General features: G+C 36.8%; 3 protein-coding genes across 7 annotated transcripts; all 3 read right to left on the bottom strand.

Moving 5' to 3' along the window:
- Window positions 1-487: 487 nt before the first annotated feature.
- Window positions 488-7,045, bottom strand: tpx2 (TPX2 microtubule nucleation factor). 3 transcript variants are annotated; one of them, XM_051880610.1, is made up of 18 exons: window positions 6,877-7,045; window positions 6,203-6,329; window positions 5,750-5,896; window positions 4,955-5,072; window positions 4,726-4,800; window positions 4,601-4,648; window positions 4,330-4,446; window positions 3,811-3,920; window positions 3,569-3,732; window positions 3,296-3,464; window positions 2,932-3,070; window positions 2,616-2,832; window positions 2,428-2,523; window positions 2,157-2,327; window positions 1,915-2,061; window positions 1,587-1,698; window positions 1,160-1,347; window positions 488-887 (listed from the first exon to the last, which is right to left on the bottom strand). In XM_051880610.1, exons 2-18 carry the CDS (start codon window positions 6,309-6,311, stop codon window positions 777-779), a joined length of 2,238 nt encoding a protein of 745 aa, XP_051736570.1. In that variant the 5' UTR covers window positions 6,312-6,329; window positions 6,877-7,045; the 3' UTR covers window positions 488-776. The 3 variants fall into 3 exon arrangements, with proteins under 3 accessions (XP_051736570.1, XP_051736571.1, XP_051736572.1); XM_051880611.1 differs by having other exon boundaries at window positions 1,160-1,326; XM_051880612.1 differs by lacking the exon at window positions 4,601-4,648.
- A 500-nt stretch (window positions 7,046-7,545) lies between these two features.
- On the bottom strand, window positions 7,546-10,505 carry trappc6b (trafficking protein particle complex subunit 6B). Its single transcript, XM_051881025.1, has 6 exons — window positions 10,199-10,505; window positions 9,995-10,062; window positions 9,624-9,741; window positions 9,420-9,503; window positions 9,161-9,254; window positions 7,546-7,925 (listed from the first exon to the last, which is right to left on the bottom strand). The coding sequence occupies exons 1-6, from the start codon at window positions 10,274-10,276 to the stop codon at window positions 7,894-7,896; spliced, it is 474 nt and encodes a 157-aa protein (XP_051736985.1). The 5' UTR covers window positions 10,277-10,505; the 3' UTR covers window positions 7,546-7,893.
- A 2,096-nt stretch (window positions 10,506-12,601) lies between these two features.
- plagx (pleiomorphic adenoma gene X) lies at window positions 12,602-20,030 on the bottom strand. 3 transcript variants are annotated; one of them, XM_051881068.1, is made up of 4 exons: window positions 19,823-20,030; window positions 18,589-18,665; window positions 17,536-17,602; window positions 12,602-17,456 (listed from the first exon to the last, which is right to left on the bottom strand). In XM_051881068.1, the coding sequence occupies exon 4, from the start codon at window positions 17,414-17,416 to the stop codon at window positions 16,277-16,279; it is 1,140 nt and encodes a 379-aa protein (XP_051737028.1). In that variant the 5' UTR covers window positions 17,417-17,456; window positions 17,536-17,602; window positions 18,589-18,665; window positions 19,823-20,030; the 3' UTR covers window positions 12,602-16,276. The 3 variants fall into 3 exon arrangements, with proteins under 3 accessions (XP_051737028.1, XP_051737027.1, XP_051737029.1); XM_051881067.1 differs by lacking the exon at window positions 18,589-18,665; XM_051881069.1 differs by lacking the exons at window positions 18,589-18,665; window positions 19,823-20,030 and adding an exon at window positions 17,749-18,169.
- Window positions 20,031-22,164: the final 2,134 nt, after the last annotated feature.

Genomic DNA, 22,164 nt, shown 5'->3' with positions numbered 1-22,164 from the left:
CTTTTTGTGCACAAAAAAAAAACAAAATAAAGACTTTATTCAATATCTAGTGATGGCCGATTTCAAAACACTGCTTCGGAGCTTTATATTGCTCTCAATATAGGAGTCCTCACTGAGACATCAGATTTCATCTAAATTATCTTAATTTGTGTTCTGAAGATGAACGAAGGTCTTGGGGTGTAGAACGACATGAGGGTGAGTAATAAATGACATTTTCCATTTTTGGGTGAACTATCCCTTTAACCCCTTATGTATGCAATTTGTATTTTACCAAATTAAGTAAAATTTATCTAGAAGAATCGTATGTTCATTTACCTTCAGTTAGTTAGGACCAAGAACAGATTTACGATTGACTCTTGATAATCTGCTATTGAGCAGGTGACTTGAATTGAGCAAAGACTGCTTCTGTAGACATTTCCCCATCTGTGGCCATTTTCAAATGTCTACCATTTCATTGAATTCAGCTACTACAGTCATTGACGACACATTTGTACACTAAAGTCTCTTTATTGTGAGATAGAAGAAAACAGCTAAACAGGACAGGAAAAATGAATCTGCATATACAGGAAGGGTTAAGAAATTTAGCTGGGGCAAGCATCAATCCCAACTGTGAAATTGTTTTAATTGACCACAAAGGCTTAATGCATCAGCCACAGACAGATAAAAACTACTCTAAATATCCATAAAGACATCAAAGAGTGATATAAAACAAGAAATATCAAAACATATCAAGAGAAATATGTACAATTAAGTCAATGTAACGGTGTGTTACGCATTTACATGCGGAAACGATCCGAAAAGTTTGGAGACTGGGGCACCGTGAGGGACACGTCACTCTTTTTCAGCTCTACTGGCTTGTAGCGTCTGATTGGCTGAGCCTTTCGCACCTTTTGAGAAAAAAAAATAAATAAATAAATTTGCAGTGTCAAACAATAGAAACTGACCTACTCATTGTACATAAAGAAAACTAAGAGCAAATAATTTATATGACTTATCAACTTTCTTTAAAATCTTGTGTTCAACAGAAGAAAGAAATTCATACAGGTTTGGAACAACTTGAGGGTGAGTAAATGACAATTTAAATTTTGGGGTGAACCATCTCTTTAAGATTTGAATTTCCAGCTTCTGTTTTAGGACAATTCATTCTGAAATCTCTTACCTGTTCCTGCCGTAGCCTTGCAATCTCCTCCTTTTCCTGCTCCTCTCGTGCTCTAGCCTGCTCCTCCTCCATGCGAGCCCTCAGTGCCTCCTTCTCGCTCAACTCCTTTTCGAACTCTAGCCGTTCCTTGGCTCTCCTCTCCGTCGCCAACTGGAAGCCCTCCGGAACTGCAGAATTAGTAGTATTGGCTTGAGAAAGTGCCAAAGATGAACAAAGAGGACCAGGTGAAGTAGTCAGGTAGAGGTGAGAGCAGTGATGGCAGCGGTGAAAGTTGGAAGGAAGCAAGAGTTGTTTTTGGAGTTAGCAGTGCACTTCAACATCAAAAATCACACAGAGCCAACAAGCCCAAGGGAAGCTTAGACTGGAGACAGTACAACACTGAGTGGAAAGATCACAAAAACCATTCACTACATAACACACAGCATACCCAAGATGGAACGATTCTCTTTCTTCGGAACAAATGGCTCTTTGTGCGCTACACTGTTTGGCCGTGCCTTAAAACATGCTGCTTCAGCCTGACGTTTCAACTCCTCTTTCATCTGGGAAAACATTTTAAGTGGAATGAACCAGTTAAAATACACTATAAAACAATGTCACTTAAAAGCAGAGACAAATTTAAATGATCTTCCACTGGCTAACTAGTTGCAAATATGCAAACACAAATGCTAAGCCAACACATCGGATGTGTGTGGTCCAGTAGAACGTAACATTCAACCATGGAAGATGAAGAGAAATGGTTCAAAAGGAGATCTAACCATCTGTTCCCAGCGTTCTCCCTTTGCCGCTCCTCGTTCGTCAACCATCAGCTTGAAAGGAGCAGGTTTGGTGGGCTCTGCTACCTTTTTCTCCGGGAGGTGCACTTCATCGAATTTAGGAAGGGGTTGGGCCTTGAAATGTGGCACCTGAAAGATTTGGTGAGGCAGTGCATTTAGGCTCGATTCAAATTATGAAGGTCTTTGGTGTCAATAAGACACTTTTAGCTCCAGAAAGAAAATACCTCTTCATTTCTCAGTTCTTCCATTTTCTTCTCCTTCATGACCCTTCGTTCACGCTCACGTTCCTCAAATGAGAAAGGGCACATTTCTACCTGGCTCTTGACTGGTGGTTTGGGCTGGAAGGGCAGGAAGTGGGGCACTGCAAGTGCCTTAATAGGAGCAGGAGGCTTTTCCTGGAGGTGCAAAGAAATTAGTTGATGAGACTCAAATATCAATTTCATCATTTATAAAACACACTTAATTAAATTTTATTGATACTTGATTAAAATTTACCTCTTCTTTTTTCTTTTCAATTCTCACACGGTTTTTAAGAGCAAACGCAGGTGATTCTGGAACGGTTGGATTTAGAACTTTCTTCTCTGGGACACCCTTTAAGAATTAAAACAAACAGGAACAACGGAATTTTAAAAAACAATTTGGCAAATCATGCACAAATGAGTTTTGAAGGGATTGTTACCAACCACAACTTCCTCCAGAATTCGGGTTGGTAATGGTCTGGGATGGAATGTGTGATCCTCTTTTTCCTCAGGCTTCTTACAGGCCTGCCTCTCCTGAAGTCGCTTCTCAATCTCCAGCTGGAAGCCTTCAGGCTTGGTAACTTCTTTAGTAGCAGGCTTTTTTGGAACCAGAGCTCCTTCTAGAATCTTTCTGTTAAGTTCTAGAGCTTTGAACTTAAACCTGAAGTGACAGAAGTAAAATTTGAAAAGGTTTACTTATGCCACTTAAAAATTAAGCATTATTGAATAAAAGTTTGTGCAAAATATGAGCAAAGCTTACTGCTGCAGTTTTTCTGCTTCCTCAGCCTCAATCTCTGCAGTGCTTTTCACCATCGTGGGACGATGTCTCTGGCGAGTCAATAGCTGTGGTGTTTTGGGGTGTGTGATTTTTGGTTTGTCTGTCTTTACTGGTGATGGTCCTGCAAAGTAAACAGACAAAATTAGTCAAAAAAAAAAAAAAAAAATGATTTAGTGAACAAAATATAACAGTATAATAAAATGATGATAATTATGTATCTATTTCATGGCAGAAAGTCATAGGAGTTTGGAACCACATGAGGACAAACAATGGTTTAGCATCAAATCAGAATGCAATACTAAAAACATTCAAAGCCACCAGAAACAGAGTCTGAGAGCAGACACACCTCTCTCTTGGCTCTGCCGACTGCGCAGGTGATAGCGGGTGGGTGTGCGTTTCTGGAACTGCTCAATCTGCTGGGCCATTGGTACGTAGGCTCCTGCCTCATCATGCTTCCTCTTGCCTCTGGAGAGGTTGAAGGGTTTGGGAATGGTTGTTCCCTTTGGAGCCTTCAACTACAGAGTGACGACAGCATTCATCAAGCAGCATTAAAAAAAAAACAAAAAAACAAAACAACATCCAACATATCATTCAGACCCATCCTAGTGATGGAACTCACAGGGGAAGATGGGTGCTTGCGGAGCTGAGAGGTGAAGTTTATCTCCTTGTACAAGTGATCGTCTGCAGAGCCTACATCCGTGTGGCTCTTCATCCTGCTATCAGAGCGGAAGTTGAACTCTTTGGGAATGGTCGTGGACAGCACTTGCTTCTTAGGAAGATGACCTTTGAAAAGATACAAAATTATAAAAGGCAGTATTTCAATACATATAGTAGATCTATTAAGTTTTGCCAGTGACTCACTTCCTGCCAGTGCAGCCCTGTAGCTGGCCTCGTTCTTACGGCGCTGTTCTGCCACCTCTTTCTGCAGAGCCTCGATGCGCTCCAGCTCTTGCTGCTCTGTGCTTTTCTGTCTGAAGTTCAAAGGCAACATACACAGTTTAAGTATTTAATAAAAAAAATAAAATAAATAATAATAATAATAATAATAATAATAATATGTAAATAACTTAAGATTTTTAAAATCATCTGACAAGACAACTAAGGCGAGCTCCAGTTCCTAACCAATACAAAACAGTTGTGCTGCTTAATTTAAATTTTGTGGAAACCGCAATACTCTTTCTTCAGGATTTTTGATGAATAGAAAGTTGAAAAGAACAGCATTCATTTGAAATAGTAATCTTTTTTAAATGTCTTTCACTTTCGAACAATTTAATAAATCCTTGCTAAATAAAAGTATTCACTTCTTTGAAGAAAAAAAACCTTTTGAACTGTAATGTAGTTTGAATTTGCTAACTGTACACTAATAAGATTCCCACTCACTGTGTAGTGTTGGAGGCAGAAGCAGTATCTGAGGTCTTGGAGGTAATGGCTGGTTTGCTCCTCAGTCGGACACTGCTCCTTGCACCACTGCGTCGCACAGTTCTGGATGTTGAGCTTCTATAAAAGATGAAAACAAAACAACTGTAAAATGACATTATCATCACTTTCGAGTAACACCCCACATTCCCAGGCGATTCACCAGTGAAGTCTACTAAATCCCCACAGTAGGTGCCTTTCACATCTTAGCAAACATTTCTCAGTTTAGTTTTACCTTCGCCGCTGATCAAAAACTCTCCTTGCAGTGGCAGTTGGTACAACTCTATGCAGCGAGACAAAGCGACTAATTGAGCACTCTGTAAAATATTAAAACAGGATCCAAATATTAGGAACACGTACCTTCTTTTCTTAACGACAGGGGGTGTTGTTATAGCTGTAGGCTTTTCATTTCTTGGCACAGGCCGTTTGGACACTCTGCAGGAAGAAGGAAAGTCAACCAATAGTGTTAGAAGAAAAATTATTGCAGTGCAGTTCCTGCACAAGTCTGAAAGAGACATAATAAAAACGTCCAGGTGCAAAAAAACGTCCAGTTCTGATTTATGGCTGGTCAAATGATGCATCTCTTTACCTGCGTGGCTGAGCAGGGACAGACTTCTGGCCCTGGCCAGGAGCTGCTGTAGTTTTGCCATTCCCCCATGATGTGACTATGTTAGATGGGACCTCTGTAGGGGTGTTTTCTGTGACATCTGAAGCAGAGCGGATGTTAAGAATAGACAAGCAAAATGAACATTTTTTTTTTTTTTAAATGGTTTCTAAAGGCCTGTTCACACCAAGGACAATAACTATAAAGTATTAATGATGGTTCTAATTCTATGAAAGTAGGGAAGTGCACACCACAAATATAACAATAGATGGAATCACTTTCAGAATTATTTTTCCCAGCTGATAAACATGGACAGCCAATCAGAATCCACCTGATTTTAAAGAGCTTGAGCATTTAGGACAGGCAACAAAACTTCAGTTCACACTTATAAACAGAACACCATCATGCATTGGTGTGGATGATAATTTAATCATAGTTATTCTTGGAGTAAACAAACAGGCCTCAAGTATGTAAGCTTGATTCTGCCATGGAATAAAATAAATAAATAAATAAATGGGGGAATTGCTACTCTCACAATTCCAAGTTTTTTGAATTTCTTTCTTCAGTTGAACACAAAAAGATAACCAAACAGTTGATGGACCCCAATTGACTTCCATAGTATTTTCCCCACATACTATGGAAGTCAATGGAGCGACATTCAAAATATCTTCTTTTGTGTTCAGATGAAGAAAGAAATTCATACAGGTTTGGAACAATACAAGGGTGAGTAAATGACAGAATTTTGAGTTTTCTAAGTGAACAAAGCATTTTTTCCCCAACCTGAGCTTGTCGTCTCTACTTGTTTGACCATGGGTGATACCAAAGCTTTGGGCCTGTCAGTATCATGGGCTTCATCAAAAGGATTTGCAGTCCGTAAAGGGGTTGTGAGCTGTTCCACAGTGCCGCTTGTAGGAGCCGCCTTCAATTCTAAAATTAAAACACAAAGACAGTTTTACCAGTTTACTCAGCTTTTGATTTCATGAGGTCCTTCCAGTGGACCTGTGGTGTAACAAATTGATAAGTACAATATATTTCTGAGATGCCAAACCAGCATTCGCAATAATACAAAATATAATAATATAGTGAAAAATATTGCTGAATATGTTCAGCAGTTCGCACCACACGACATCAAGGTTTTTTTTGACAAATTTCTATGTTTCTGTATATCACAATTCATGATGGGAACAAGAAAATTATGTATGTTATATACATATAAAGAATGAAAAGCCTTACCAAACCACTGGTCAGCATTATCCTGAGGGTCCAGGGCAAAATCATCTATAGACTCTATAACATGAGAAGGGGCATCCCATGTGTATGCATCAGCAAAGCCCCCTTCCATATTCACACTGGGAATCTCCTGCAAAATCGTGTATTTACACAGTTAAACTGCATCTATAATAATATTGTGCGTAAAATAAAGCATAAAGGGCATGAAGAAGAACAGCGGAACGGCATTTCCTGCAGAGTGGCGCAAAATGGCAGTTAATGGCTAATCTCAGACCCAAGGCCCAGCACTCACTGTATCGAGCAGTTTTGAATATAATATGTATATACATTGTATGAATATTATAAGTCATCTTAAAATGACAGACTGGCACTTCACACTATAATCTGAGAATCCGTTCTTACGGAAGTTAAGTAATGAGAGATACAGACTTATAAGCACGAACAAAGGGTAAATGAAAACAAATACAGTCTAAATAATACTCACATATGTTAAGATCACAATAATCAACTGAATAGATAAAATTTGGATTAATTTGTTCTATTAAGTTACATCAAACATTTAAAAGCTTGGCTTTCTACGATTACGGCCCAATACAACCGCATCAACTTAATCTTCACAAACGCAGCAATCGTGTCAAAGAAAATATCATACTGTATAAAAACCTTTAAACACTTACAGTTCAAATGAGTGCCTCCTATCGCAACCTGAAAGGCTGAAAAAATATATAATAAAAAGTTTAAACAACAGACGACTCGTATCCTCCAGCCACAAACAACCCGACGCGAATGCTAGTTTGAATGTTGGTGCCGTTAGAACTGAGTTTACGAATCAGCCAATCAGAGTGCTTAACGCGGCGCGTCTCATTTTCTATTAGCTCCGCGTTTGTGACGTTTTACAACGTAATAACCACGTGACTAGCTGAGGCGCACTCTCACTAGAAAAAACAGCATAAAGGGACATTTAAAAACTGATTGAAGTGTTTTTACACCAGTAATTGTTTTTATATATAGATTATTAGTTATACACTAGCAGTTGTCTAGTAGCAAAGTCTTTTACTATTCTACAAAGCGATCTTTTTGTGATGATGTGCTATTAAACAACATCGGTAACACTTGCACGAACTAACAATATTTTTACACTATTTATTAACTTTTGTTAATGTTAGTCCACGTTGCATTATTAATGTTAACACATTTGACCTTTTAAATTTTAATTATGTTGAGATTAACATTAACTAAGATTAATAAATGCTGTGATTGTTCATTGTTAGCTCATATTAACTGTTATGTTACCAAATGAAACCTTACTGTAAAGTGTAACCCCAAAAAAACATCAAACAAAAAAATGATTTTTTCCTCACATTTAATCTTAATTCCCAATATTCATTCATTTCCAAAAACAAAGCACAAACACGTACAAGGATTCCAGCTTTAATGCTATCAGTGCAAATTAATCTTCAAAACAAAGTGAATGTGTAAAGAGAATAATGAGTGTCAAAAAACACTACCAAAATACAGTACAATAAGGCTTGACCATACATGCCAAAACACTTTTAATGCCAGTAGTTGTCAAGTTACTGCAAATAAAAAATAATCATAGTGTCATTAGCAATACAATGGACAAGGCAATAAAAAAATGACAAGGCAATAAAACAGATGCACGTGTTATGAGCAATACACTCCTTTGTAGTGAATCAAATCTTCTGGATCATCACCTGGAATTTACCTAAGAACAAACAAGGTGCAGAGGATGGATGGATGGATGGATAGAGGGAAACAAGAAAGAAACAATTAGTTGATGTTACAATTAATTAGAACTTATAATTTGATAAGTATGGAAGCCCGTTTCCACCACTAAATTAAAAAATAAAAACAGTAAATGCGACTTTTATCTCAGAATTCTGACTTTTTTTCTCACAATTGCGGAATTCTGAGATATAAACTTGCAATTGCGAGAAAAAAAGTTTGAATTGTCTCAGAATTCTGACTTTTCTTCTCGCAATTAACTGACGGACAGTTTTTCTGTCTGTAACAATTCCGGACATCCAACATTTCTGTTGCATCCAACGATAGCCGTGCTGCCGTCCTGATGTCTGAAGCTGTTGGTGTATAAAATGTGCCACTTCAGCTTCGTCTGTTTTATTGCGCCTCCACCACAGCTTATTCTTATTATTATTACTATTACTGTTATATTGTTATTATTGTGTAATCACAACACATTTGCTCAAAACTTGTCAAATTCATTAGTGTATCCATTCCGTTAAAAACAACTTTTATTCACCAAATACTTCCACTGTAATTTGCAGATCTGCATGATTCTACCCTTGAATGCCCCCTTTTATGGAGCCACCAGACTTGAGTTGCAAAGTTACAAAGTTGATGAAACATGATAGGTATTGGTGTTTTAGTATTAAGCCCACTAGATGGCAGTAAAAGCTGTTTTTTTTCTCCTTGAAATGCTGTACTCATGTACAAAGATAGTCTGTGGATGCATATTCAATCAGAAGGCTCTGGCTTATGAATTCTGCATAATGTTCTCTCTAATGTCCGGAGATTAATCTTTATGTTATGTGTCTCCTCCAGTAAAAATCAAAATTTCTTTATTGGTAAATCCGTGCTGAAAATAACCCTTTATGATGTCTTCCATTTTATGTAGAATAATAACGAAGCAGCAATTCTGATGGTCAGTCACAATGAAAGGACACGCAAGCAAAGTAAGAACTGCGAGAAATAAAGTTTCACACAATTGTGAGTTTATATCTCGCAATTCTGACTTTATATCACGCAATTGCGATTTTATGTCTCAGAATTGTGACTTTTTAACTCGCAATTGTGAGAAAAAAAGTCAGAATTCTGAGATAAAAAGTCGCAATTACTATTTTTTTATTTAGTGGCGGAAACAAGCTTCCATAGATAAGTACTTATTAGAACTTATTATAGAATATATAATTTGTTCCTTACAGGCAGGCATGACCGACACTTCCGCTGTGACTATACTTTTCACACCAAGGTTTGAAAGTGCTCCTCGGACGAGTCCACAGGTGAAAGCTAAAAACTGCAGACATAAAAGAATGAGAATCACCAAACACAGATTAGCCTATATATATATATATATTCTGTAGATATAATGATCTGAAATGTTAAAGATATGGATTCTGGAGTTTCGATTTAAAATATCAAGTCAGGTTATTAAGTTTATCGAGGTTGTTTATGTTTGTACCTTCGGCGCATGTTCCAGATACTGTTTGCCAGCAGACAGTTGTGTCAGCAGACGGAACTTGTTATCTTGTAACACATAAATACCCTACAAACAATTTTTCATGTCATGTTATTCAATAAATATATTCACGGAGCTTTATGAATCAACATAACAATGGTGTTTTGGTAACAAAAAACAGCTGGACTTCCATTATATTGTGCCCACCTGGTGGTTTGTTCTCAGGTTGTCAATCTGCTTCTTAAAAACACTGGTCCAAAAATCTTTGCAGATGAACTTCATGACATCAAGCTCATCTTTGAAACGTGGTGTGTCTTTGGTAAACCTGCAAACACAAATGATGTCTGTTTAAACAGTTTTCAAGAAAAAATGGCTATTTTATTCTACTACTAATTAATCTATTACATTTCTACGAACTGATTGAAAATAACCCATTTAGTTGTTCAGAGTTAAATTCTGGATATTCCACTGACAATCTGCGTTAGTAACTGCATAAACATAACATCAGATAGGATGTCATCAGATGATCTGCTTGACTTATGAATAGGATTTATGGATGTAAACATCTGTTATGATACCTCTCAATAAGTCCTTGTCCCACACGAAACCCCATGTTCTCAAGTTTAGAAACACATCGTCCATTCTCCTGTGCACAGAAGTACACTACATTAATTCAACATGCAACATTTCCATAATATTTGCTTTATTATTGTGCTTAATCATTTCTAATACGCTATTCTACTTTTCTGTGACAGTGTTTTCAGTATATCTCCAACTCTTACCGATTCTCCAGTTTCTGCACTGTTGACATACTGAATAATTTCACTGTGAAGGAACTGAAAGAGAGCCTCGTCTGCCATCTCAAGCCAGTTCAGCCAAAGCCAGACTGAAACTGACAAGCGACAAACAACAGCCGTACGACCCAAACTGACTACAGGTATAAATCAGCTGCTACTTTAGTAAACAGACGCCATTCATTGTGCGAATATATCAATTAAATTAAAATATTTCGCCAGTGTATTTGACTGCTCATTAGTAATAGTGTCCTTCTTCACATCTGTTCCACTTCCTGTTTGACTGAGACTTAGCTGCCCTTGTATTTGCCTGAATGTGAAAATGTTTCTCCCTCATTTTATTTATAAAAGCAGAAATTTAGTATGAAAAAGTGGTGCAGTGACGAACAACTGTTGTAATCAACACCTTGCTTGTTATTGCTAAATTGAGGGTTCACAACTATTGAACATTTGAGTATTGAACACAATGTAGTACCCGCGTTTTTTTCAGTAGCGTTACTTTTTTTTTTTATTATGCAAACAGACAATTACAATATTTACAGAAAAGAAATTAAATGCAAAATACAAATACAAAGACCAACAAAACATACATAACAGCCAGTATGATTTGGGTATGTGTGTGTGTCTGTGTGTGTGTGTGTGTATAACTAAGTGTAACTGGGTGTGGGAGTGGAAATATATGAATAAAGGAGCATATAGGAAAGTACAACAGACATAACCAGAGTTAAGAAAAATATATATCAAAGAGGAAATAAATAAATAAATAATAATTAAAAAAAAAAAAAAAAACATTGACAATAATAATGATGAAGATAATAATAGTATCACACGCAAAAAATGAGGAAGGTGATAATAATATAATACAATAATAAAATAATAATAATAACAACAATAATAATAATAATAATGATAAATCCAATTAATAAGAAATGACAAATAGTAATAATAGTATTAGCAGTAGTAGTAATGATAAACATTAACAAATATACTAATTTCATCCGGAATGAGGGGGAGGTTAAAGGATCAGGAAGAGGAAAAATAAAGAAAATAGTAATAGCAATAATAATATTAATAATGGTAATATTGATACAGCCATTAATAGTAATGATAATAGTAGTAGTTGCAATGGCAGTGATAATACTACTACTACTACTACTACTACTAATAGTATTAATAATGGTAATATTGATACAGCTATTAATAATAAGATATTATAAAGCTGCCTCTATTCCCCTCATGGCCATGGCATAGGATAGACCCCCGTCAGCGTCATGTTGCAACGGGCTATCAAGGTGCGGTGCTGCGGGGCCGAGGGTCCCAAAATCCATACCCATCCCCAGCCGTCCCACACATGCCACGCTTACCCTGTCTGTGTTGTTGTTTTTTTTTTAATAAATATGGCTGCTTTCATTGTTATACTCATGATATGTTTATGTCAACTAGTGTATAATGCATTAAAAAAGCATGGCGTGTAGCATGGAACCAGCCCAGTGCAAAGCCCAGGCTGCCACGCCCACGCCACACTTACCCTATGTGTGTGCATTTTTTTTTTTTTTTGCTTTAAACTTGTTTTATGCTCCAAATGAATGTGTGTGTGCACCTCATCTAATATGTGAAGCATTAAAACAGCGAGACAAGTGCTGAGCCAGCCAGAGACAAGAAATCCCAGGTGAAAGTACAAGATGGAGGGCGAAAGCCCAAGGCCCCCGGCCCCACATCACACCCACCCACAACTAATCAAAACCGCACATGGCAGGGACTAGCATGCCACAGCCAACCAGGGTCCAGAAGCAGCAAAAAAGAAAAAAAAAAAGAGAGGGAGAGAGAGAGAGATTTAAATATAATCTTATAAGTATTTTATTTATATTTGATATTAGTCGGTGTTGCTACCTCTTCCTGACCCCCCTCCCCCCAATCATGTGTGAATATTGATGGTGTACCATTGAGGATGGCTTCAGACAAAGAAGGTCAGTGGATTCATGACTGTTGGAAGTTAAAGAGAGATGACCAGTAGCGTTACTAATAGTATAAATGTTAATGGTGTTTATACGAATTTATAAAATGGTGGTTCAGTTATAAAAATAGAAATGATATATGTATAAAACTGTAAATGAATAACGTCTTCATTTACAATTACTGTCATCTAATTTTTGGTATTTATCTTTTATAAAATCATTAAGCATTTAAAACATTTCAGCCATGTACATTTTAAAGCCAACATGATAGTTAGTACTGCTTACATTTCTAATTAAAATTTCTTGTAATAGCCACCCAAGTATAACCTAAATCTAAATTAAGTTGTCATACAACTTTCAAATTTCAGTGGCCTTGCAAAAAATTAGTATTATTGTTTTACCAACAGTAAATAATGAGTCAAAACACACTAGAAACTCAAGTTCTACAAGATGCTTTATTTCTTAATTCATCCTTAACATTGTTTCTGCACGCACCTTCATCTCTCACTCATTCACTTTTGCTTTCAGAATGTTTAGGAAAACAGTCCTTGAAACACAAAAATGCCAATGCTTGGAATTTTAAAGATGTAAAACACCTGTTTACTCCAGCTAAACAGCCATTGAAACTTTACATTTCTCACTAAAGGTACAGTACAGCTGTGCACAGTGTGCATCTCACTGAGGTAGATCAGTCTAAACATCACAGTTGAGTTGAGGTCAATTCCATTTCAGTTCAGCCAAAGGAGGAAATGTCATGGGTATGATTTGTCAAGATGAGTTCTGAACACAATGGGAGGAACAGAAGGATCTCATAAAATGAATTCACCTCTTCAGGTGGCATAAACAAAATGGAGTTGACACAACATATACCAACACAGTTACCTTACAGGTCACTGGTGCATGTAACACTGAGCCTAAAAAATAGACAGTGAAGCAGTGCTAAAATGCCATTCAAATTTACACATTGTTTTTCTGACAGTGCTCCTGGTTTTGCATGGAGAGATACATGAAGTGCTTCAGCAATAACAGGGTATATCTTCTTATTCTGTCTGAAACTTCTGAATCCAGGCAAAACATTTGGGAAAACTTGTGAGAATCATTTGTGTAAAACAAGTACAACCAATTATTTGCCCTTTTTACAGCGATATGCAGGGCATATTTGATTACTTCTTCAAAACAAACAAACAAAAAAAAAAATTGTTCATATTTTAGTTTTATATTTTACTTAGTTCCCATATTGGGAATTTGTCAGGATAATCTTAAACAAATGTTCACTTATGATTATGATTTTCAATTCCAGAATAAACAATACTTTTCTCTCTTTTTTTGCATTTAACATACAAAAGACTCTGGAATGAACAGAGAGAGAGAGATTTACAGGAGACGAGTCTCCACTCATAAGTGTGATTCCTTTCATTAGCATTAAGGATGTGAACACAACAGCACCTAAAAACTTTCACCTAAAGTCTAAAACCAACACAAGCTAATTAATTAAATGCTATTTAATCACCTGACTCTAAAATTCATAACTAAAACCATTGAGCATTTTATTAAAAAAAAAAAAAAAAAAAATCAAATGAGATAATGTTCTTCACACAACTGGTGTGAGGATTTGCTTAATTTCTTGTCAAATGGTTGAATCCTTTTCATGACAAGAGTTCAGCTTAGAGAGGTAGGTTTTTTGTGTTGTGTGACCGTGAGCTGAGAGGTTCATCTAAGACCACAGTTCAACATGGTGCGGTCAAATTAGTGAACTTTCTGTGAAATTTCACAGGCGGAAAATTTAAGTCAATAGTGAAGATGCATGAAGCGCCAATTACACAGAAGAGTCGGTGTCACACTAAGCAGCTTTCTGTTGGTCAATGCGGCAAATTTGCATGGAAAAATCTTTCGCCCTCGTGAGAAATCTCCACATGGATTCCAATTGAAATGACAGTATTTCATCAGCGAAAATTCACAGAGCAATGAAAAATGTGACCGCACCTTTAGTCATAGAAGTGCCGTTGATAAAAAAAAAAAAAGTGCTTCATTTTACAACGGAGAACACTGTAATAATACCATTATTTTCCTTCTTGACAAAAATATTGAGGTATTTATTTTGCTAACTTTTCAGTTTTTTTTTTTTTTAAATTTCATAAATTTTATGAGTTCATTTAACACTACAAAACAGTTACTCAGAAGACCCTCTAGGAAAAACCACAAAGTTAAAACTATTCTAAAAGCAAAACTCCATCTATCCTAGTGATCATCTCATCTATTTCTACAGGATCCATTTGAAGACTTCGCACCCACCTAACATCTCCAGTTCATTACCTTTAAAGGGATAGTTCACCCAAAAATGAAAATTATCCCATGATTTACTCATCCTCAAGCCATCCTAGGTGTATATGAATATCTTTTTTCTGACGAACACAATCAAATATATACTTAAAAATATCCTGGCTCTTCCAAGATTTATAATGGTAGTAAATGGGGAGGCGCATTTTGAACAAAAAAAGAATCCATCCATAATAAAAATAATCCACACGGCTCCAGGGGGTTAATATAGGCCTTCTGAAGAGAAGCTATTGGTTTTTGTAAGAAAAATATTCATATTTAAAACTTAATTAACTATAATAACTAGCTTTCGGCAGACAGCCGTACGCATCGATTTGTGGCAGAAGAGTAACCTCTGACCCGACGTATGACGTAAGGAACGCGGAAGCGCAGAGGATAGAGCAAAACAAAACACCGGTCACGAATTAGAAGTCTAAAATGAGAAATTTTAAAGAGAAATGTCTGAGAATTTTGATATAAGAGAAGAGGAGCTTGAGTTTGTTGCACAGCTCTATTTGTTTAAACTGCAAGAGGCGTCTAAGCTTACGGCATAATAACAGCATAATATTTTAACACTCAGTCCTCTCACCGGCAGCATCAAAAACTTCTAAAGGTGGCATTCCAATCGCCCATTCGTGGCAGCAAACACTCTCAACCTCTGTTGGTATAACTTCACATATCCCACATGAGCACCACCACAGCGGCACATTATGGCTACGACGCGGCTACCAGTGCTGATCCGCGGCCACTCTAGTCAATGCTCGTGTTTACACCAGCCGCGCCACGGCACGTTTCAGAAGCGGTTCGCCGCGCTGCTTTGCTAAAGATAGGCAGCAAGTCTATTTTTCACAGGCGTCATGAGCTCTCCGTCTTCTCAGTTCTGTTGTTTGTGCTGCTGCTCCTGCAGCCTCCATTTCCCAGAGTTCCTGGTCGGTATTCCGGTTCAAACAAATACGGCTAGGCAAAAAACTCAGTCTCCTCTTGGCTTTTATCGAAATCCTCTGACATTTTTCTTTAAAAATCCTAGTTTTGTACTTTTAATTTGTGACCGGTATTTTGTTTTGCTTTGCTCTCTCCTCTGCGCTTCCTTGTTCATCACCGGAGCTCACACTGCGCCTGCGTCCTACATCATAAGCTGGGACGCCACTCTCTCGTGAATGCACGTATGACAGTTAGCGGAAGCTGGAGATTTATAAAGTTTTAAATATGGATATTTTTCTTACACAAACTCATTGCTTCGCTTCAGAAGGCCTTCATTAACCCCCTGGAGCCATGTGGACTTCTTTTATAATGGATGGGTGCATTTTTTTGGACTTTAAATTTTGGGGCACCATCCACTCCCATTATAAAGCATAGATTAGCCTGGACATTATTTAATATAACTCAGATTATATTTGTCTGAAAGAAGAACGTCATATACACCTAGGATGGCTTGATGGTGAGTAAATCATGGGATAATTTTCATTTTTGGGTGAACTATCCCTTTAACCCACTGGAGCTGTATGGATTACTTTTATTATGGATGGATGCATTTTTTTTTTTTTTTTTGCTTCAAAATGTGCCCCCCCCCCCATTCACAACCATTATAAAGCTTGGAGGAGCCAGGATATTTTCAAATATATCTCCTGTTGTGTTTGTCTGAAAGAAGATAGTCATATACACCTAGGATGGCTTGAAGGTGAGTAAATCATGGGATAATTTTCATTTTTGGGTGAACTAACCCTTTAAGCTACTTGGCAATGACACAACAGAATTGTTGCATTTGACTGGCAAGTCATAGTGGACACGGGCAACATCATTGCTGGAAGGCCTGATGGAATCGAGGTAGAGTTGGCGAAAAACCAGAGAGCTGGTTTAAGTGCCCTGAAGCCTGAGGCTCATGCAGTGACTGTGGCTGAAATGAGGTAAGCGGCCCAGAGAGCTGAGAGGTAGGGCTTGGGGACGCGGCGGTTGTGGTGGTGGAGTATCCCAGGTGAGTAGTGTAGGGAGGCAGGCCGAATGGCAGGAAGCCCAGCAGGTGCGAAAGGTCCATGTTGGCGGAGGTGGTAGGTGGCTCGGCGGAGGTGAATGCCGAGTTCCTGAGGGTGAAATGGGCACTCTGAGCTCCCAGACCGTCAGGAAGGAGGTCGCCCGGCCGAGAGACAGCAGTGGCCACAGCAGCCTGCGGCGGCATAGGCCCACACTGGAGTTCGGTCAGGAAGTTCTCCATCTCTGCTTTCAAATATGAGGTAGTGGAACTCGGCTGATATCTGGGAGCCTGCTGGTACTGCTGCGGCGGAGGCTTGTTTGGCTCGAGGTAGCAGCCCACACCCATGGGGTTGGACATGGGGCCAGACACCATCGTGTGATGATGATGATGATTGACCCCTGAGGTAGATGCACTCGGAAGGCCTTGCTGGTTGAACAAGGCCATGGAAAACGCCTCTGTGGCATCTTTTGGAGATCCGACGGAGCACATGGTGGGACTAGGCTCCTCCTTAATGGGCATTGGCGGCAGGGTCTCCAACTCTTGCGCGTGGCTTTTCTTCAGGTGTCGGGTGAGGTGGTCGCGACGGCCGAATCGCTGGGCGCAACGCGGGCACAGGAAGTCTCGCCGGCCGGTGTGCACCACTGCGTGGCGCCTCACATCTTTTCGAGTGAAGAAGCGCCGACCGCACCGCTCACACTGATGCTTCCTTTCCCGAACCACAGTCCCCGGGGGCGGCCGGCCGGTGTGCGTACTCAGGTGCTCGAGTAACGCAGGCATGCTCTCGAACACCTGACGACAGACCTTACAGGTGAGGTCACCGCCGGCAGAGGTGGCATGTGTGGCCACGTGGCGTCTAAGACCGAGGCGAGTGTTGTAACACTTTCCGCATTCCTCACACCGCAGTTCCTGCTTGTTGGGGTCGTGGTTTTGCAGGTGGCCGTTTAGCTGGTCTTTGCCATGGAACATTTTCTCATTTATATGTGTAGTTTTCAGGGCATATGTCACTCTGGGAAAAGTTAAAGAAGATCAGTGACCACAATAATTGAAGGTTAAAGAAATAAGAGTACAATCATACATACAAGTACCTGAGAAAAAGCTCCAACAGGTGATTTTTCTTGGGAGTGAAGGTTGTTTTTTTGCATGTTCAAAATTCTGCACACAAACACAAAGATGCAGCAGTTACCATAAGGTTCTATAATACATATGTGCATCTAAAAAAACAAAACAAAATGGCTTTTACATACTTTATTAAAGGGATAGTTCGTCAAAAAATGAAAATTCTGTCATCATTTACTCACCTTTATGTTGTTCCAAACCTGTATGAATTTCTTCTGTGGAACATAAAATAATACATTTTGAAAAAGAAAAAAAATTTCCCCACACAATAAGTTAATGGTAACCAAAAAAGTTAGATTACCAACATTCTTTAAAATAACTTTTGTGTTCCACAGAAGAACGATGAGCAAATGACAGAATTTTCATTTTATTTTTAACTTGCTTATAAATATTATATAGCTTATAGCATATATACATATTATATATATATATATATATATATATATATAGCCATAATGTTGTTAGATTATACAAACAAAAAACTATTTTAAGCCATATACAGAAAAAATGCAATATGATTGTAAAACATTTATATATGCTTCTATACCTTCCTGGAGCACATATATACATCAATTTCTATTGTCTCCTTTCGACACAGATTATTTGAATAACACACATAATACTTCTGAAAAGTAAAAAGATCCACTTGAGAATTTTTGATTTGGAATTTTTTAATTTGGTAAAAAAAAAAAAATACACCTATAAAATTAACCAAATCATGAAGATTTTTATTAGTATAATAACACTGTAATAAGCTGATTTGCTGAAAGGATTTGTAATTGATTAACTCAGTCCCTTTAATGTAAATTTAGAGATTTATATGAACAATAAAAGAACTTTATATTTATTTCTAAAATTCCATATTACAAATTAAACAAAATCTCAAAGTGCTTGATGGCAATGCAGTGCAGTTTTTGAACCTGCTTCTGAATGGTAACAGATTTCAACACAAGGAACTTAAAAACACCCTGAAGGGATGTCAATGATGATTGGTTAGTGACATTTATAAAAGGTTTGTTTACCTGTTTCAAGTCTCACAAAAGCACATTCATTATCTTAACAGACCTCCGGAAAATGCATGTCCACTATTACTCCCTCCCTTTTAGAGAATGGATGGACATCATTCAATCAATCATTTCAAGTATTTTTAATGTCCACTTAAATCCACACTATTCCATTTCAACATTAAGATTTTGTTTTAATGTTATAAATTTAGGTTTATAAGTTCAATTGTGCTTGATAGTTCAGTTGAGGCAAAATGTGCTTCCTTCTATGTATTAACTTTAAAACAAAAAAAATATGTTCAAGTATTCTTACCATATAACAATTAATAATAAAACAAATATGATTTTTGCTTCTTATCAGCTTTGATATGAACACTTTACAATAAGGTTTCATTAGTTAAAAATACTACAGCATTTATAAATCTTAATGTTAAGCATTTACTACTACATTTTTAAGATCAAAAGTTGTATCTGTTAACATTAATGCATTTTTATAAACTAACATTAACAAAGATTAATAAATTCTGTAAAAATATATTGCTCATTGTTAGTTCATAATGTATTAGCTAACTAATGATAACAAATGACACCTTATTGTAAAGTGTTACCAAAATCATAAATGGCTTACAAATCAAGTAGCTATGTTAATTACATATTAACAGAATTTTCATGCAAATATGATATATTTGTAAATGACATGTTTGTGGTAAATCTGATTAAATGAAAATAATATACCACAAACTGCACTAAAACTTGATATAGTTATATTTAAAGTTGTGTATTGTATTATAATAACGTTCTGCATAAAAACCCCTTTATGATTTAACTAGCATCTTCTAGTATATTTACTGCTGGCACGTTTCGGGGTCAGAAACCCGTGGCACGTTTCGCTCAGCAAAATCTGTAAAGAACCGCAGAACATTGTGATTAAATTGTAAAATCGAAAAGATCCTTAATAAAGAGCAACACAAATCAGACCATCCCGTCACGCTTTCCTTCATGTTAAACGCATTTTAAAAAAAATAAATACATTAAATACACCAACAGTGTCGCGTAGCTAATTATGTTTGCTCATGCACGCAACATTTAAACCTCTTATGTGGGTAAATGGCACGCATTTATCTTTTCAAAAGTCTAAAAATACTAGCAACGAAACTCTATGAGGGTTTCAGACATTTGAACATCAATGCAAACAGTCCACGCGGTCCTAAATTCACACTATAACATTTGCATAAAAACATCTTGCGCTCACCAGAAACTTTTGATCCCCACAAAAGTTGCATTTCACATGCATTCCTCCGTTCTACACCTCACATTGGTATAAACAGAAAATTCGTTTCTCAGCCATATCTCGATGAATTCTCAAGAACTGTTCGCAGTGGATAATTTGTTTTTTGTTCAATAATGTGTGTATTTTTCGGGCCTGCTGTTTCTTTCCCTCTAAACACTGCAGCGCTCGAGCTGATGGGCGCGTGCATTGTGGGAACGTGACGTCAGACCACTTTGGCCAGCTTTCAGGGTTGGGTTTCACTCTTATTTTTCACCTTTTAAAATATCCCAAACACTCACATGGCTTCACATTGAGTTCTATTAATAAACTAAAAAACAAATCTAAATATCGTCGGTTAGCAATTTTCGAAAACAATTAGCTCAACTTACTAGATAAAAAACAGTTACAGTTTTTTTGAAAGTTAACTTATATATGTACGAATTTTATCATTAATAATACTGTATTTGACAAGATATAATTAATATATCATCATTCGACTTGTTTACAACGTCCGGTTTGTTGTGCGAGTTGCCAGTGCAACCATTTCATGCGGGAACGAATATGACAAAGTACCACAACTTTTTCCTCCGTTTTGAGTTCATTATGCGTTGTTTTGAGGTAACGTTTAGCACAATTTCGTTTTTATTTCGAATATATGTAATGAGTAATGTTTTTTTCTAACATTGTTTACATTTCACAATGAGCGTTTTAGTTGCCAGCATGTAATAATTGCACGTGCGACAACTGCATCCGGGAAAAACTGAATGTAGTCACAACAAGTGGCATTATTTGTCTATGAAAGTTATTTAAATTGTTATATTATTATCGTCGGTAATTGCTCAGTGAGAAGTGTAATCAGTTTATTTAGCTATGAGAATTATGACAAGAGTCTAAAATAATATAGCCTATAAAATATATCCAAATACTACATTTTACAAAATTAGCCTACTGTATATTTATATTCTGAATGTGGATAATGAAAAAGAACACATTTAAAATAGATATAATCACATTTAGAATATTTGTAAAAACACACTTATAACATTATATTGTAGCATTTATTTTAAATTAACAAACTAAAACAAAGCTATCACTCTTGCAGTGCAAAAGACTGCAATTAAAAACAATATATTTCTTAATATTTTCAATTATTCTTACTTGAATAATGCAAGAGAATTTTTACAGTAATTGCATAATGCTGTCTTATAAAATCAAATATATATTTCACATCTAGTTTTCACACTGTTATAAATGTCTAACAACCATCTCAATATTGTGAGTAGAACTTAATGGCCCTTTAAAAGGAGAATATTAAAACAGAAATTTGTAATCTTTTGTTGGTTTGTTAATCTTTTTTCTTCTTCTTCAGCAAATAGTACTCTTGAGTCAATAATCAAACAAATAATAATAAAGCATGCAAGACTAAATCATACTAAATATTGTGCAGTAATATGTGCTGTTTGTTGGCACAGTGAACATTATATGGATAGACTACTTGCTAGCATAATAGACTATACTGCGTAGATCGTTGAGTTTTAGGCTACTTTTTGGTAAGGAATAGATTATGTCATTTTTCAGTCAGCAATACAGAAATAATATATCATTGTTGCCATGTTACACACTAGTTAAGAGTGCAGAACATACTGTGTCAAGGGCTAAAAATATTCGCATCCCTGCAAAGCAAATTGCAGTTAAATTCTGGTTAACAACATTGAACAATGTGCTAAACTTTGAATTGTACTTAAAGATCAGTAAGCAGGTTTCAAAAATAAGAGAACCTGACCAGAAACATGTACATCCCAATGACAAATTATTCCTAAAACAAAGATGGTTCTTTATTTGAAGAGAGCCGTCCACACCCCTCTTCAGTAAGTGTTTCTCTACACGAGCAACAGCTTTAGAGTTACAAAGATCGCAGAACTGTAACGTCCTATGAGAACAACAGCTGCTGATTTTTAAAAATCATTCAAATTCAGATCATTTCATTTTTATAAATTCTCAGATTTCATTGAAGAGTCAAATCAAGAGAATGATTCACTCCTAAATCATTTCTTGTGAGCAAATACACACACAAGGATGATATCCAGCTAAAAAAGTATTTTTGAGAACAGCATAACCAGAAAATATATTTGAATTACATAGATTGCCATGACTTTTTTTTATTCATTTATGTGACTTTACCAAGCCTGGAAAACAATTGTAACCCTGTTGACATCAGTTTTGTGTTTTCATAGAATAGCATTTTAAGAGATTTTCATTTGGTTTTTACTTTGAGAATTACATCAGTTTTATTTTTCTTTTTTCAAATAATGGTTTTTAATGCA

Source organism: Ctenopharyngodon idella, chromosome 22 (genome assembly GCF_019924925.1).
Source record: "Ctenopharyngodon idella isolate HZGC_01 chromosome 22, HZGC01, whole genome shotgun sequence".
NCBI lineage: Eukaryota > Metazoa > Chordata > Actinopteri > Cypriniformes > Xenocyprididae > Ctenopharyngodon > Ctenopharyngodon idella.
The sequence above is the reverse complement of the archived record's forward strand: the minus strand, read 5'-3'. Positions and strand labels throughout refer to the sequence as shown.

Excerpts from the sequence above, each read along its gene's own strand:
- tpx2 (XM_051880610.1), bottom strand. The coding sequence starts at position 6,311 with ATGGAAGGGGGCTTTGCTGATGCATACACATGGGATGCCCCTTCTCAT. Across the intron at positions 4,801-4,954 it reads GTCCCTGCTCAGCCACGCAG|AGTGTCCAAACGGCCTGTGC; the intron begins GTAAAGAGATGC and ends TTCTTCCTGCAG. Across the intron at positions 1,699-1,914 it reads GAGAACGCTGGGAACAGATG|ATGAAAGAGGAGTTGAAACG; the intron begins GTTAGATCTCCT and ends ATGTTTTCCCAG.
- trappc6b (XM_051881025.1), bottom strand. The coding sequence starts at position 10,276 with ATGGCAGACGAGGCTCTCTTTCAGTTCCTTCACAGTGAAATTATTCAG. Across the intron at positions 9,742-9,994 it reads GGACAAGGACTTATTGAGAG|GTTTACCAAAGACACACCAC; the intron begins GTATCATAACAG and ends TTGTGTTTGCAG. Across the intron at positions 7,926-9,160 it reads AGTGTCGGTCATGCCTGCCT|GTAAATTCCAGGTGATGATC; the intron begins GTAAGGAACAAA and ends GTTTGTTCTTAG.
- plagx (XM_051881068.1), bottom strand. The coding sequence starts at position 17,416 with ATGTTCCATGGCAAAGACCAGCTAAACGGCCACCTGCAAAACCACGAC.